This window comes from Mastigoproctus giganteus, chromosome 9 (assembly GCF_048544385.1).
Source record: "Mastigoproctus giganteus isolate SK-2022 chromosome 9, ASM4854438v1, whole genome shotgun sequence".
In the NCBI taxonomy this organism is placed as follows: Eukaryota; Metazoa; Arthropoda; class Arachnida; order Uropygi; family Thelyphonidae; genus Mastigoproctus; species Mastigoproctus giganteus.
Genome location: NC_143583.1, coordinates 78328468 through 78344966, shown reverse-complemented (window position 1 = coordinate 78344966; position 16499 = coordinate 78328468). Strand labels below are relative to the sequence as shown.

Sequence of the window (16499 nt, the reverse complement as noted above, 5' to 3'; positions counted from 1 at the left end):
CTGTGTCAAAGCAGTCTTCCTATTACTGTATTACACGCTGAGTAATAATTAATATTTTGCAAAAGTTCACCATGTCCAAAAGGAAAAGTGATATATCAGTGGAATCCAATAAGACGAAACGTAAAGGTATTACTTTGGATACAAAACTTGACATTATTTAACGGTTTGATATTGGTCAAAGCAAGACAAGTATCGGCATGGCACTAGGCCTCAACGAGTCTATGGTATGACTAATTCTGTCCAAATCTAAGGAATACATAGAACAAGGTAAAGTTGCATCAACATCGTTCAGTATGCAGTGCACTAAGAACAGAAGTCCTATTTTGGTTGAAATGGAGACTTGTTTAATAACTTGGCTGGAAGATTGCAACCAAAAACAGATTCCAATTGGTACCAACAACATAATGGTAAAAGCACTTAGCCTGTTTTCATTTCTCAAAGAAAACAAATTCAAAGGGTATACAACAATATTTTCTGCCAGCAGAGGGTGGTTTGAAAAGTTTAAAGATTGAACTGGAATGTATAAAGTCAAGTTAACAGGGGAAGTGGTGCATGCCGATAAAGATGCAGCCGCCAAATTTCCTGCATATTTTAAAAAAATAATTACGATGACCGCCCAACTTTTAATGTTGATGAAACTGGCCTTTATTGGAAGAAAAAGTAGTAATACGTAGTTTAAATTTATGGGTAAACTGTGGTGTATCTACACCAATATTATATAGTTAAGAAAATTCAAAGTTTTATATTTAAAACAACTCAACTTTATTCTTATTTATACATAAATATACAATAATAACTTTATTTATCATCAATTTGCTATACACAGAACGAATAATTTGACCAGTTCCAGAGGGTTCGTTTAGCGGACCCCCTGAACTGGTTTAGGAACTTCCAGGGGTCTGCGAACACCAGTTTGGAAAATGCTGATGTAGGGAACAAAAATTGGAGCATTCAGGGTGTAGTGGCAGTAATGAATAATGGACGAGTAACAAAAACCTGTGAAGGGAATGACTCCATCAGAACATGGCGAGAGGCTAGTTTTAATCAGTTGGATGTCACAGTGTCAGTGGGACCAGCATTTTCATTATTCTGGATGCATCTAGTGCTGTGCCTGTTGTTTTGCACTTATTGAATATGGCATGGACAAACAAAGTGTTTGAACTTCAGTGGTGTTTTCTTCCTGGTCAGGAGAAAATGTGTCCAGTTGAACTGCTGCTTATATGCTACATTTAAGGGGACATCAGTGTAGTATGCGACACCAAGTTTCAGGTTACTTGCAATGGCAGGTTTGTGTGTCACTAATGCCTAGGCTGGCCAATTTTGCTTTGAAAGAGCCATGGCCTGTTAACAGAAATGTGACATAAGTATCAGGTTAGAACTACTACTACTACTACTACTACTACCTGATTTTCAGGTTTACATATGACACCTTCCCTCTCAGCATTCAAACGAATTTGCCAAATATATACTAGTGCATTAATTACTGTTTCTTTTTTCCTTTTTGATATCAGTGGCTAGGTTCAACTCAATGCCAGGAACCTGAAGCAGGTCTTAGCTTATGGAGATGGAAACCAAGACCATGAAATATGACCTGAAGATTCAAAGGTACCTTACTGGAAAACACTTGAAGTACTGGTGAAGACAGTGTGACAGGCACTACTAATGAGAAGTATGCCTGCCTTTGCATGGAGTCCAGCTTGTCCATGTTCACTGCTTCAATGGCACCCGATACCAACTGCATATGTAACAACAGGGATGAAAGCACATTTGTAAAGAAGCAGCAGCAGCACTTTAACTCTTGATGCTCCAATCAGTATATGTGATTCTGAGTATCGTACCTGTGAATTTTTAAACTTTATTTGCTAAATGGTGGGGGGCTGAAGAGTAGTTTATGATCCAAATTTGATAGTATACGACATACGGTCAAAAAAACAGTCAGCTTCGGGAAGGAAAATTATTTTTGATTGAATTTTTTACTGTAATCATTTTGGTGTTAACCTTTTATTTGTTTTAATTTCTGGAGAGTATCATACAGAAGTATTCTATGTAGCATATCGAGGTAAATTTCTCTTATTCTTCTACAAAAATTTATGACCTAAAATAACTCCTGCGTGCTTCAGAGTTATAATAATAGGTACTGAGTAACCATGATACTTTATCACTGGGTGCTGGCTCAGATTATGGCTCAGATTTGTTAAGAGTTTTGGTTTTGTCAGGGCATACTGTTAGTTTTTGTATCATACACCATGTAATTCTTTGAAGTGTTTTCCTATTTCCCTTCTGGAATTTGCAGTAACAAAGGGCATCAAATCATCCACAAACACAACCATACTGGTATTAGTAAAGTTTTTACCAAGTCATTCACTGAATACTAGATTCCAAAGGAGTGGACCCAGAACAGAGCATTGAGAACAGCCCTTGGTAGTTGTTTGGTTGTTACAAAACTGAATAGTTTTGTAATTTTCTGTTGGGCAATGGTTCTCTCACAGCTGCTGTCCTACTTGAGTTAGAAAAATGCACCTTGAAAGTCAATGAACATGTCTAATGCTTATTTTTGTGTTGTGTTGTGGACCAGTTCCAAGAACCTATAGAGAGTGTCCTCAGTGTCTGATTGCAGCCTGAAGCCAAACTGGTTGAAGGCCTGACTAACCCGACTAACTCCAGTTTAGTCAAGGTTAGACCAGTGACCTTCTTTTAATAACAGCACCCCTAAGTAATTTATTTTATTTTGTGGCCCCCTTACTCAATCTAATAATTAAAAAAACATGTTATATGATAGTTATTACAATAATATAACTATAAACAAAATTACAATTCATAATGCAAATTATATATATTTATATAATAATTATATTCTTTATACAGAGATACTAAATAAACATCAATTACAGATCACCACAAAATTAAATAAATACCGTACACCTTTTTATAATGAAATAAATATATAAATAAATAAAAAAATAAGTTTAAGTAACTTAAACCCAAATTACGTAGCACCCCTGGAATGTTGCTGTGGCACCCTAGGTGCTGCAGCACCCTGGTTGAAAAGTACGGGGTTAGTCAAACTTGACTGACCTGGAGCCAAAAGTTAATCTTTGAGCTATTAATTTTTTCATATTTTTTTCGAACAGTGAAAGAAGGGCAATCAGTCAATATGAGCCTGTTTTCCTCCTGCCTACAAATACCTAATCTCCAGCTTTTCAAAATTCAAAAGTTAGCAGCTATGGGAAGGTGTTACAGTTTTGATTCTGCTGACAAGTGGATTTATGTATATCAGTTTCATTTTTTTTTTATTATCCTTGGTTATGATTCTATTTAATATTTTGTCCAGAGAGGTTTCTCAAGTGGGAGTGTCTTGAACTAAATATTTCTTTGGGGGTGAATATTACTGCTGAACAATTTGTATACAAAACCCTAAGGTTCATCACACCATGCTCTTAGTTTTCTCCATGTTTCTGAGTAAATTCCTTTTAGTTTCTCAATTTCTTAAGCAGGCCTGCCTTGTCTATTCCTTTGGCACTCCTTACAGGATTTATGCACCTGTCTTTTGAGATTGGCTACTTAGTTTCTCCATTATGGAGTTGGCTTATGTAGCTCTTTCTTTTAATTCATGGCTAAGCTGGAAGCTTCACAAAGGGAATTTTGCAGACACTACCATACTGAGGTGAAAGTTGTGATTTTCAAAGTATCTGTTATATAGGTTGAGGAGCAGATTGATGATGAATCGGGGGTGCCACTGTCACCAGTGATTGCTGTGAGAGGGATATCACTAATGGCCTGTATTAGTTTTTTCCTGAAAATCATGAGTGGGATGGGAGTAGTTAAAAGAATTGACTATCAGCTAGAGCTAGAGGCTGATTAGACAATCTGGGAACATAATCGACCCATTCATTAAAGTCCATGTTCTACAAAAAAAAGCCAGAGAACAAGATTTTGCTTTGTAGAGAGGCTTTCCCCCTTTTTTTTTTGAGTTCTTTTGAGGAGGTGTAGTGGAAGATTTAATTTGAGCTGGAGAAGTCAACCATGCTCGGAAGCATGGGGATGATGGTTCAATACCACTGAAGGACAGTGGTATTGAACTCATTTGATCATTAGGTCAATCATGAGGCTCAGCTCACATTCAGCCCAGATATTCCAAGGGATAGAAAACGCAGCTTCAACGCAGTGCTGGAGATTAAGAAGTCATGGGGTAGTGGCCTTTCAAACTGATTTGGTTTTGGGAATATTAAAGTCCTTTACAGGAATAGCAGAACTACAAATTTCATTAGTAGTAGACTGAAACGTTTTGCTTGTGATTTCTTCAAATTGGCATGTTACTGAACAAAAAATATGCCTAGAAGACTTTAATCCCACTTTGGCAGATGGTTAATTTGGATGATATGGAATGACTGGAGGAGCTAATATCTGCGAGCCAATTTTGGAGGTGTTAAATGGGTGGCTGAAGACTGAAATCTCTGCATACAATATGGATGGTTGCTGAGTACATATTATTAGTTAATCAGTGAGTGCTTTTGTTAACAGCAACCATGGTTGGTATTATCACTGAAACTTCGTGTTGAGAGCAACTTGCGACAGAGCAAATGATTGAAAACTAGGCTGTATTGAGGATTATGGAAACCCTGCCCCACTGCAATCTTTGTGTAAGGCAGCCTGTTTGTGAAAGCTTGCAGGAATAGAGCAGTTGATATTCATCTGGCTTGGTACTGGTAAATTTCTGCAAGACACAGGATGTCTAGGGAGCCTGATAATAGAATACTTTCCATGGTGTTGAATTTGTTTCTTAGAAATTTTACATCTTGGAATTTCATTTGTATACTGTGTATAGCTATCTTTATCCACACAGGAACAAGTCTTGCTTTTACTTTGTGCAGAGATCATGACAGAATAAGGCAACCTTGTGTTTTCTGTGGTGGTAGGTATTATCACTGGGCAGTGGCGTATCCAGGTATCATTGTGTGTGTGTGTGGGGGGGGGGGGGTAATGGTTACCAGGCTTTTGAGTTTTTTTTTTAGAATGTCTCCTGCCTTCTTTTTCTTTAATTTCAAATTTTTGGTTAAGGGAGGGCATATGCCCCTTCTGCCGACCCCTGAATACGTCCCCATCACTGGGCAGTTTGTCTTTGTATGTTAGTGCAGGTTCTTCATGGAATTTCAGGGGTTGGCATTCTTTCTGGCCAACCTGCATGGTTACCAAGTCAGCCATAATTGGACTGAATGTTCTTCTGTTGGGATTGGGCATTCACTTTAGGTGTGGATTGGCTAGTAATGGATTAGCAACCTGATTCGGGTTCCAATGGGCCAAACAGTGATGCTTTCTTTCAGGTCTGCTTGATGCAGTCTACTGTCAATTTTAAATGCAGCATAATGTTGACTCTGTTTGTAGTTTGTGTATAGGCAACCATAGATTCAGCTCTTTGTATAAGATTTGTTTGAATAGTTCAAGTTTGTATATAGTGCCAGTTGAGATATACAGAGGCCTGCTGTAAACATGCTCCAGACTGGGTATTATAACCTTTTGTGGGGGACAAATGCTAGCTGGAAGCAACAGGTGAAGTCAACACAGCTATGTTGACTCAGTTGCAACAGTTCAAAAGCTCAGGACTAAGGCTCACTAGTGGACAAAGGCTGATTACATCACTATGGAAATTAGCAAATAAAAATTTAACTGATTCACATAGGAGGATGACAGTTTTGTTAATAGATTGGTCACTCAACAAGGATATGTGATATGTAATTCACATACAGTCTGAACTTAAAAACAACTGAAATCAGTTACACTGCAGAACGCAAACACCTCTGATTGATTCAAAGACATGCATGCACCACTAATAGGGGTCTAAATTAAATAAATCATTAATAATTATCAAATATCACAATATTCAGGCTGAGTATCCATCATACTGGAAGCGCATTTATTTCTTAAAGCACAGTCATTTCATGCTCTTCATTTCCTCTATCCACACAGCTAAAATTCCTAATAGCTGTTTCTAAACATGCTTTCTTCGAGTTCTCTACTGAAATGTTCAATAACTCTTAGTTAATTACGAAAAATTCAGGAATTAAGTTAAACCTAATTAGATGCACATGTAAATGACATCTGTCACATACAATTATTGGCAGTGAGCTGGCTTTATTGATAGCACTTTCCTCTGATCAATGATGCTCTCTGGCTTAGTAGCAAATGATACAAGAAAGCAAGCTTACAGAGCATCAGCCAGAAAAAACCCAACACTTCCCATATCAGTCATCACTTCTAATAGTTTACCTAGTTCTTCCTGAAATTTATTCAAACTATCCACCTCTGCAACACCAGATAAAATTGACCACTTTCTGAATGCAAATTTCTGCACATCTAACTTGCAATCCCTTCTCAGTTTGAATTTATGCTCCCTTATGTGTGTAGTCTGAGCTAGAGGTCTGCACGGGCCCAACTTGGGCCCCGGGCTGGGCCAGCCCAAAGCCCAGATAACATGAAGGATGTTCGGGCAAAAATAATTGTAATGAATTGTTATTTCCGAACATTTCAGACTTTTTCGGGCTATTTCCTATATACATTTTTTAAAAAATATTTTGTTATGTATTTAGATTCTTAAAGGTTTTTTAGAAAAAATGTGTATTAGTTGTCTGTTGACACTTTTAATTGACCAATAACTTTGCACACTTTGCAATGTCTCCAAAATTCACTGAAATTTGTACTTTTTTTATGGAAATGACCCGGTCTGTATTTTTCTCAGTAAAGTAGTCTTTACCCTTAAAAGAGCATTAAGTCGCAATTTATGTTATATCAAGAGTATATGAGTCATTATGTCCCCTGGCAATGGGTTCCTTTTTAGTTGTATGTGTACAGTATACAATATTTATTAAAAATGTGATACTGTTAATCCCTAGTTCTACTACATCCGAGATTTTGCACTGACCTATTCTCAATTCAAAGAACATTCACTTGTAACACTTTCTAACTGCTTCTTTGCTATATCCAATACTGACCAATAATTTAGAAATACAGGTAAGGGGAATGCTTACACACCATTCATACAGTGAGAATTGCCAGAGACAGTCAGTTTTAATTTTTTTAATTTAAGTAGTGGTGGATTATTATTATTATTATTAGCCATATGGTGCAAGGAAGCCTGAAGCTTATGCTGCACTGGCAAAAAAAAAAATTCCCAAGTTACCCTGAGAGAGAGAGTCAAAAGGAGAAAGGAATCATCAAGAAAGAGAAGAATGATGATATCCAGCTCAGGATCCTGGGTGTGCCAAGCCCATACTCACCAGATGTGAGCCCCCAGGTTTGAATATCGATATTTATTTTGGAATTACTATATTAAATATGGTAAACTGAAATTTATCGCATTTCCTTTTTTATATAATTAATATTGATAATTATTTTGGATAATTATTATTGTTATATAATTATTAACATTGAATTTTGATTCTGAAAGTTTATTTTTTTATTATTATGAAACTTCAAAGTAATGTTAGTGATTTTATTAATATACAAAAAGTTTCAATCGGGGTGGGATAAAAATTGGTTTGGAGGGTGAATTTGAAAAATAAATTCGGGCTCAGGACGGGCCAGGCCAGGTAAAAATAAAAAATGCAGGCCCGTGCAGACCTCTAGTCTGAGCAAGAGGAAGAATTCCATCAGCACTGAGCTTACTCAATCTATTCAAAGCCTTAAACATCTCAATCAGATCTCCTTGCAGGGTGCCTAGTCTCCAGATGATGCAGTTTGCAGAACTGAAGCCTTTCCTGGTAAGAGTATGCTTTGTCTTATATACAATGGGATAATCACCTCCTTATCCCTGCTGACAAAATTCCTGTATATCAATGATATACAGGCATTTTATCATATATAGGCATATCAGGTATAGACATTAAGCCTAATATGCCTTCATCAATATCATTAATAAATATAGAAAACAATAATAGTCCAGCACTGAACCCTGGGGTACTCTGCTAATAACATTAGTCCAACAAGAGCAGTGCCCATTGATAGCCACTCTCTGTCTTTTCCCACTCAACCACTCCTTTATTCATAGCAGTAACTTGTCCCTAATGCCACACTGGTCTAATTTATATAGAAGTCTTTTTATGTGCAACAGTATCAAAAGAATTTTGGGCATCTAAATATAAAATGTCAAAATTAAATTTTTGCACCCAGCTACTTTGTTAGTGTTGTAGTGTCCAATCAGATTGTTCAGACAATTCATCACATTGGTCAGATTGGCTTCATATTTCATGCAGCTGCACTACTGTTATTTATTGTCAGCTGGCATCCATTTTGTATGCATTTATTTAAGTGCATGGGTTTTTCGATTTACAATTTGCTCACTAAGAGGTTTAAAGGGAGTTTTATTTTCAAAAATTAAATAAAATATGTTTTTAATATAAAAAATGAATTTTTCGTAGTTGCATTCAGAAAAGATTGAAAATAAAAGTGGTCAAAAAAGTGAACAATTTTGAATTATTCCTTGCTGATTTTTAAAGTTCTACATATGTGGAATCACTTAGACCCCAACATCTAGAGGAGTAACAATTCTTTGCACTACTGGTGACAGGTTAAAGTAGCTTTCTGTTTCTTTACAGAGCTAAACACTTAAGTGGTCATCAACTTTGGTCTAGGAACAACTTTGGTCTGGAACAATAGAACTAAAAGTAAAAAAAAAAGATAAGTAGCTTCAAAATTACTTCTCTGAAGATTTTGTATTTAATGTTTACTAGGGGGCCCTTCCCCTGCTCGCTGTGCTTGCTTCTTTTGATAAAATAAAATAAAATACTTACAGAAGCTTTCAACACTGTGTGTGTGTCTCTTCCTCTGCTATGAATACATACTGAAATCAAGAATAGCACGATCAGGCTAAAACAGAAGCCTGTTTTACCACAGTAAAACAAGCTTTTGTTACATATTTTAGTATTTGTTACATACTACCACGTAACCCGCATCCCTCTTCTCCCATTGGCTGAATAAATATCACTAAGAGGAAAATTATTTTAATGTATAGATATTTGCTAGATTCACAAACTATTCCCAGTTACCAGATTCATGTAATGACTAAGGATCACAATTTATGTTGTGAAAATTAACTTCCCTTTCCATTGACAATAAAATAATTCTGAAAGAGGTAACAAAGTGATAACAAGAGTTATGCCTTTCAATATTGTTGGAAAAACGATAAGGAATAATCTACAATTATGCACTTTAAATAATATTCTTTATGCTAATGATATGATTACAACACTATATACACATACAACGTGAAAGGAAAACAATGAGCAAATTAGCTTACACTGATTACTCTATCGATCTAGAGAAAGTGTGAACTTCTGAAATACAGATTAAAAAGTATCTTAAAATCAGGGCCAAAAGATGTATCTTACAGGAAGTCCTAAATACACCGAGTGGACAGAAATCATGGGATACCTACCTATGCTAATATTAAAGCATAACATTTACTATGCTAATAGTAAAACATAATAATAAATAATATGCTAATAGTAAAGCATAACATTTACCTGCTTCAAGAAATCAGGTATCCATATCATTTTATTTCTTCTTAACCATCAGCAGTGAGCTTCATTTCCAGAAACAATTCATTGCACTGTGAAAATCACAGCAAGCAGGAAGTTTGTATAGCACAAAATGTGCCAGAATGAAACTATACTTGTTATTTCATTTTTAGATTACCATATTTCACCAATTCTAACATAATCAATGATGCAGATATTAAAATTGACACTGATGATACTCTGATTGATATTTAAATAGCTATGGTGGCTGGAGAACATGTCTGCTCACAGGTTAAGTGTTTATATTCTCAGTAGTTTGTTACAAACTTTGTAGTAAAATATGCATTTATGACTTATTCTGATAGTGAAATCTAAGCACTATTACAATTTAAAATTAAAGAAATGCTTGGGGGGGGGGGGATAATCTCGTATTTTTTTTTAACTGGTGTTCTGTGGGTACTCATCTCTTGGGATTATATGCTGAGGAATAAATTTTTACATAATTTATTTACAAGTTTGTTTGTTTTGTTATTTGGTTTTTAGGAGCATTAGCAACTAAGGCCATATTGCTCCAGGGATATGCAGTGGTCATTCCCTGACCTTTCCGCATCATCCGTATTTGGTGGTCATGGGCTAGAACCCCAGTCTAATCAAGAAGCGTGTGCTATGCACTGCTGCTCCTGCCCACCTGGCTACGGAGGTGCCTTATTTACAAGTACTGCCTGCGTAAATATGAGTGAGATCTTAGTTCATTTTCCCAAACATTTTTATGCCAACATAATATTTATATACAGTAAAAAACATATATATAAAAAAATTTATTCTGGCTCCACCTAAATCAGGGAATACTTGTGATTAGCATTAGCAGAGGCATATGATGCAAGAAAGCAGGCTTATATAGCATCAACAAAAAAAAAAAAAAAAAACACCCTCCCAAGCATTTTACTCCAAATGCTTGTCCAACTCAGCCTTAAATTTATTTAAGCTATCAACTTCCACAACGCAGATGGAAGTCTGTTCCAGCAATCAACTACCTGCTGGCTAAAGGCAAATTTCTGCATATCTATCTACAACTGCGTTTCCTCAGTTTGAATCTATGGCCCCCCCCCAAGGTTTTTAATCTGAGCAAGAGGAAGAATACCATCAGCACTGAACTTGCTCAACCCGTTCAATGCCTTATACACCTCAATCAGATCACCTTGCATGTGCCTAGTCTCCAGGCACTGCAATTTGCTGAACTTAAGCCTATCTTGGTAAGAGCACCCCTCTGTCCCCCTCACCAATCTTGTTGCACTTTTTTGTACTCATTCTAGCAATACAGGTCTCCAGATCTGTATTACTAGAATACAGATCTGGAGACCTGTATTCTAGAATTGGAGATGGAAATGACCCGGGAGCGTGCCATGTGGAACCAATCATCGCATCTAGCATGTTGCTATAGAAACAGGTTAGCCGCGATTGTCCTTAGACGCGATGATCGGTTCCACATGGCACGCTCCCGTGTCACTTCCGTCTCCGGTGCGCAAATAAAGAATACTGGCAATGTTCCTGGTGAGTCACATGAGTACCATGGGCCTGTTACTTAAGGATGTGTCATTGTAGCAACAGTACACTGTTGAGAAAGGAGACAGCTGTCTCCGAAAGCTTCAGATTTCCGGTATTTTAACGATTTTAGAACTGTTAGTTTTTAACTGTTTTAACCGATTTTATTTCTTTTAGTACTTATTGTAATAGTTCAGTTTACTGTATCATCTTATTTTATTTTATTTCATTAAATATTTAATTACTTGGCTGGTGTTCGAGTATTAATTGTCTTGAATATCTGGAAAGTTAAAATTCCCTCATTATAAGACATTCTAATTTACGGGCCCACTATATTTCTCTGCACAATTGCTCATTGTACTCATCAGATTCGTTAGGCCTATAACACCTACTGTCATTTTCCCTTTCCCAGTGCTTATGTCACACCACACTGACTGAACATTGCATTGTCCACCAATGTCAACTGGATGCGCTTCCTTTGATTTTATGTGTTTCTTAACTAACAGCATAACCCCTCCTCCCTCCCTTCCTGTCCTGTCTATCCTTTCTGTACACATTGTACTCCCCAAATTCCAATTCTGCACTGCTTATATCTGTGTGACACCACCTCTCTGATATCCCAACCTTTGATGTCTTGACCAGCACTTCAAGCTCATCAAATTTATTAACTATACTTCTAGCATTAGTGCACATCGAAGTATACATGCACTTGTTTCTACCATTAGTTACCCTAACACAGCCCATCTATTTACTTGTTTCATTATGACTGCCGGCAATCCTGGAAATCCCCAGCAACTTGCTTTCCCGGCTGCCACTCATTCCAATAGAAGCAGTGCAAGAATCACTTTCGCCTCTGCCTGCAGCCACTGTTAATCTTTTAGTCTGTGTCCCCCCCCCCCCAAGCTAGCAGTTTTCCAACCCAAAATCTACTTGTGTGATGTTCCTAGGTCTACTAAAGGTTGAGAAACTCTGCTCTAAACAACCTATCTTTCAGATTTAGAGCGACAGATGAAACAGATTTTTTTTGCAATGTATCTGATTTGTGTCACACATAACGAACAGTCTACCTTCTCATGGATCTCCACAGCTTTGTCTGCCAAACCCAGGGGTTCATGGACCACAATTTGTGTGTAACAAATGTTCAAATGGGGAGTGGGGAGGAATCCAAGAACAAGCATGTGGTTTACCTTCTACACCATTTCATTTTCTAGAATAAAAGTCAAGAAATAGTTGAAAATTGTGAATTTTATAATTTTATTCAGACACTATACTGCATAATAAGAACAAATAATATCCTTAGTATAGCACAAAAGCTTGAGATCTTGTTATCCAAAAATAATGATGCACATTGAAATTGAATATCATAACAGAGTAAACTAAAATTCACATTGATGTAATAAAATAATAAATAAATAGATATTTATTTATTTTTGGTGTATCCAGTAAACAACACATAAGTGCCTGCTGTAGGGATAAAACACCCACACCCACTCATAGTTGTTAAGGGCTAAATTTACAGTGCAAGGTCAACTAAAGGCTGCAAGGGAATGAGCAAGCGAAAGGTTTGGTTATTATTAAATAAAACATGTTTTTAATATAAAAAATGGATTTTTTATCGGTCGATATAATCCAATTTTTCTTTAATCATAGATTAAATAATTTGGAAGGGAGAGAGAGGAGGAATGAAAAGAACTACATGGAGTCACCGAGATGAATGTGCAAAATGAGTGCACACCAATAACAATTACAGAAGGCTTGATAACCCATTCTAAAATGGCTTAATAAAAGATAAAAACACTTACCTTTTCATTCTGGCCCAAGGATTTTCTTGTTTTAGGAGATTTCACATGATTACCACTTATTTGAATACCTATTCCCATTGCACATGCTTTCTCTAATATTGATTGTGTAGGAAGACAAGCACAACTTCTGTGCTTCCTGAATGTCTGTGAATTCTGGCAGTGGAGCGATGACAAAAACTTTCCCCGCAGCCTCTTCTGGACTGGCATGACAATAAACTGAAATCAAAAATAACCACATCAAAACAAATATTTTTCATTAATTTTTATTTTCATAACTTTTCTTCACCACTATGAAGAATGTCTTAAGTATATCACTATCTAAAAAGGCATATCTAAATCATTTATTCCAGTCAAGAAATCACACTCTGCATTTGTTTGAAGACTTTCTTTCCCGACTGGACTCTGATTCTTACTGAGGTGGAAACTCCAGGATGCATTGAAATGCATAATTTTTGTTAAATATGCACCATATCCCACTAATGGTTGATTGGACTTCTTCAAGTATAAAGAAGGATGTCATTATTCCACTATAACACCACACTTGATATACTACTGCATATAGGTGTGGGGTAGCACCACAAAAAAAAAAAAAAAAAAAAAAAAAAAGAGAGAGAGAGAGAGAGAGAGAGAGAGAGGTTCTAAGGAGGGTTCAAAGAAAGGAACCAGATATTGGTAAGAGGCATTAAAAAGGTTGTCTTTAGGAGTAACGGCTTAGAAATTGTACACTACAGAGATTGGCAACTTGATACCTTTGGGTAGGGGGGTAAAGACAAGATTAAGTTGTATATGAAGTCCCGAAGCAGATAAGTAAAATGAATGAGGAAGATATAATTTCACTGGTAGGAGAGACAAGAACCAGGGAGCACAAAAATAAAATCTTAGGAAGCAGAGAGGTTTACCTCTGGGCAGTTGGCAGTAGATCAATGGAATAAACTACTCCAGGGTGAAATTGCGACTGAGGGAATGGTGGAACTGATGATGGGAAAAGTGTGATGTATTGGGAATTACTATTATTATTATTTTCTGGCAAATGCATGTAAAGGAACACTTCTTTGTATCTTTTAGCCATTCTAATACTAATACAATTTATCAAAAGCAATATCCACCTCAATGAGGTTTGCAAGATATGTTTCTCAAAGGAATTCCTTGCATTCAGTGAAGAAGAAGCCATATCTAAATTATAAAAACAAAGGAAGAATGTCATGTGTAGTGGACCAAAAACAGTTGAATCTGTCAGCTTAGTGATAAATCACAGTCAGATAGCACCAGGAAACCTTACTCCATGAGACTTCTTTACTTCTTACATACAGCTGGATAAACTTCTAGAGAAAATGCTCTGTAATCCATATTTCACCACATGGCTTAGATTGAGTTAGGATGTTTTTGATATGCACCACAGCAACTAAGGCAATGAGGCACCAGTCACCAGTACATAGCTGTAAATCCTGTTATTTGTAATAACAATAATAAAGTTCTTTGTATATGTGTACAGTCAACAGTGGCCAGCAGAATTTGTGATGCTGCAGATTCTTAAGGCTTGTTTGTTTGGTTGTTATTTGGAGCGTTAGCAACTAAGGCCATATTGCTCTGGAGATAGGTGGTGGTCATTCCCTGACCTTTTCGCATCCTCCGTATTTGGTAGTCACGGGCTCGAACCCCGGTCTATTCAAGAAGCTTGTGCTATGCACTGCTGCTCCTGCTCACCTGGCTATGGAGGCGCCTCTTTTTTTTTTTTTTTTTTTTTTTTAAGGCAGCACACACACCAGCACCACAATTAACAATGGGCAGTACATTTTTTTGTGATGGCACATAGATTCTAACTTGCAACACATGCACCAGTGGTCAGTCATGTAGTAGACTACCCAAAACCATAACCACTTCCAGTCAATATGTTTTGATTTTCAGAATGAAAAATCACAGCTACTAGGCAAGAAAAAAATAAATAAATAATAATAATAAATAAAGTATTCATTGCTGAATACTGACTAACTTGGCAAGATGGGCTTAGATCTCAGTGGATAGGCAGAACACCTGAACCTAGACACCTGGTTATGTATTTTATTAAGTACATCTACCCTTTCATAAAATGGAGCACTTCTATAGTGACAGCATCAAGTTTTCATATCATGTGATATAAAACAGGCAGGCAGATACACAAGGATATTTTCTCTGCAATTTAGTGCAAGAATGAAATATTTAAATAATTTTAAATGTGACATGGTAGTAGGCACTAAATGTGTAAGTATGGGTATCTTGGAAAGTGGAACCCTGTTAGAGTTTTCATGTACAACTGTGTCTCAGGTGTATTAATATTTGTCCAATAACGAAATAACATCCAGTCAATGATGATCCTGAGGTCGGAAACAGCTTGCTGATGTGTGAGGCAAATGGAGGTTAACATGACTTGAACAGGGCGAGAGAAAAAAAAAAAAAAAGTCAGTCAAATAAAAATCAATTACAACAGTAGTAACCAAAGGATCATTTCAGAATGCACAATTCACCATACCTTGTCATTTAATGGATTATCACAGCTGATAACCAAACTGGGTTTCACTGCTATCAGCAAAATACAAGAGTACGGTCACAGTGGCCTCAGGAAGATTAAACACCGGACAATGGAGGATTATAAAAACATTACCTGGTCTGATGAATCTCGATTCCTGGTGTTTCACGCTGATGGAAGGACCAGAATATAGCAAAAACAGCACAAGTCAATGGATTCATTTTGCAGATGTCAACAATGCAGTGTAATGATGTGGGAAATGTGCTTATGGTTTACAATTAGACCACTGGTGTAATATTTGGATGCCACAGGTTATCTGGAAATTATATCTGACAAGGCACATCCTTTTAGGGCTGCAGTGTATTATCTGCAAATGGGTACATTCTAACAGGACAATGCTCCATGTCATCACAAGGCTAAAAATGCATAGAACTAGTTCAGGAATACGAGAGTGAATTCAGCTTAATGTGGCCATCTCTCCAGTCACCAGATATCAATTCAAAAGAGCACCTGTGGGATAAAGTAAAATCAGCTTTTCAAGGGGAGAGATCCACAACCATCCAACATGCAAACTCTGTGGTACTCATTTGACACCTGGTACCACCAAAAGAAGCAAGTTTTCTACACTTAGCATGTTCAAACTCTAGTTTGGACTGATTAATAACTGCTTTACAATTGTTGCGAGCTTTGGTGTAGGCAGAAAATGAAACTGAAGAATTAGAAACAAGCCAATTACGATATGCAACGTTCTTCTCTTGAACAGCCTTAACACATTTATTGGAAAATCAAGGTTTATATAAAGGATGAAATTTTAAAGTGGAGTGTGGAAAGGATTCCATTCCTGCAGGAATAATTTCACTGACACGATCTGAGCAAATGTTGACAGAAGTTTTGAAACATGTTGCAAACAAGTCGTGAGTTCGGGTTAAATTTGAAAGTTTCTGCAATTCTGTCCAGACACGATAGGAGGGAGTACATGATGAGAGCCTTGTCAATCAATTCAGCCCTGGAGGGAATGTGCAAAGCTCAAGGGGTAGAATTTTTTTCAGCGTGATCTGTGCTTGTTAACAGGAGAGACTGCTTCTACAGGGATGGGATACACTTAAATATTGTTATTGTTATTTGGTTTTTAGGAGCATTAGC

The 16499-nt window shown here is 36.8% G+C and overlaps 1 protein-coding gene across 2 annotated transcripts in view; it reads right to left on the bottom strand.

The window, feature by feature from the left end:
- Positions 1–16499, bottom strand: part of LOC150080475 (CTD small phosphatase-like protein 2) — a 237138-nt gene that overhangs the window by 141513 nt on the left and 79126 nt on the right. For both annotated transcript variants that reach the window (XM_090381305.1, XM_090381306.1), the window contains exon 2: positions 12854–13069. In XM_090381305.1, the coding sequence (XP_090237431.1) occupies positions 12854–13060 (207 nt within the window). In that variant the 5' untranslated portion in view covers positions 13061–13069. The remainder of the gene's footprint in view (positions 1–12853; positions 13070–16499) is intronic.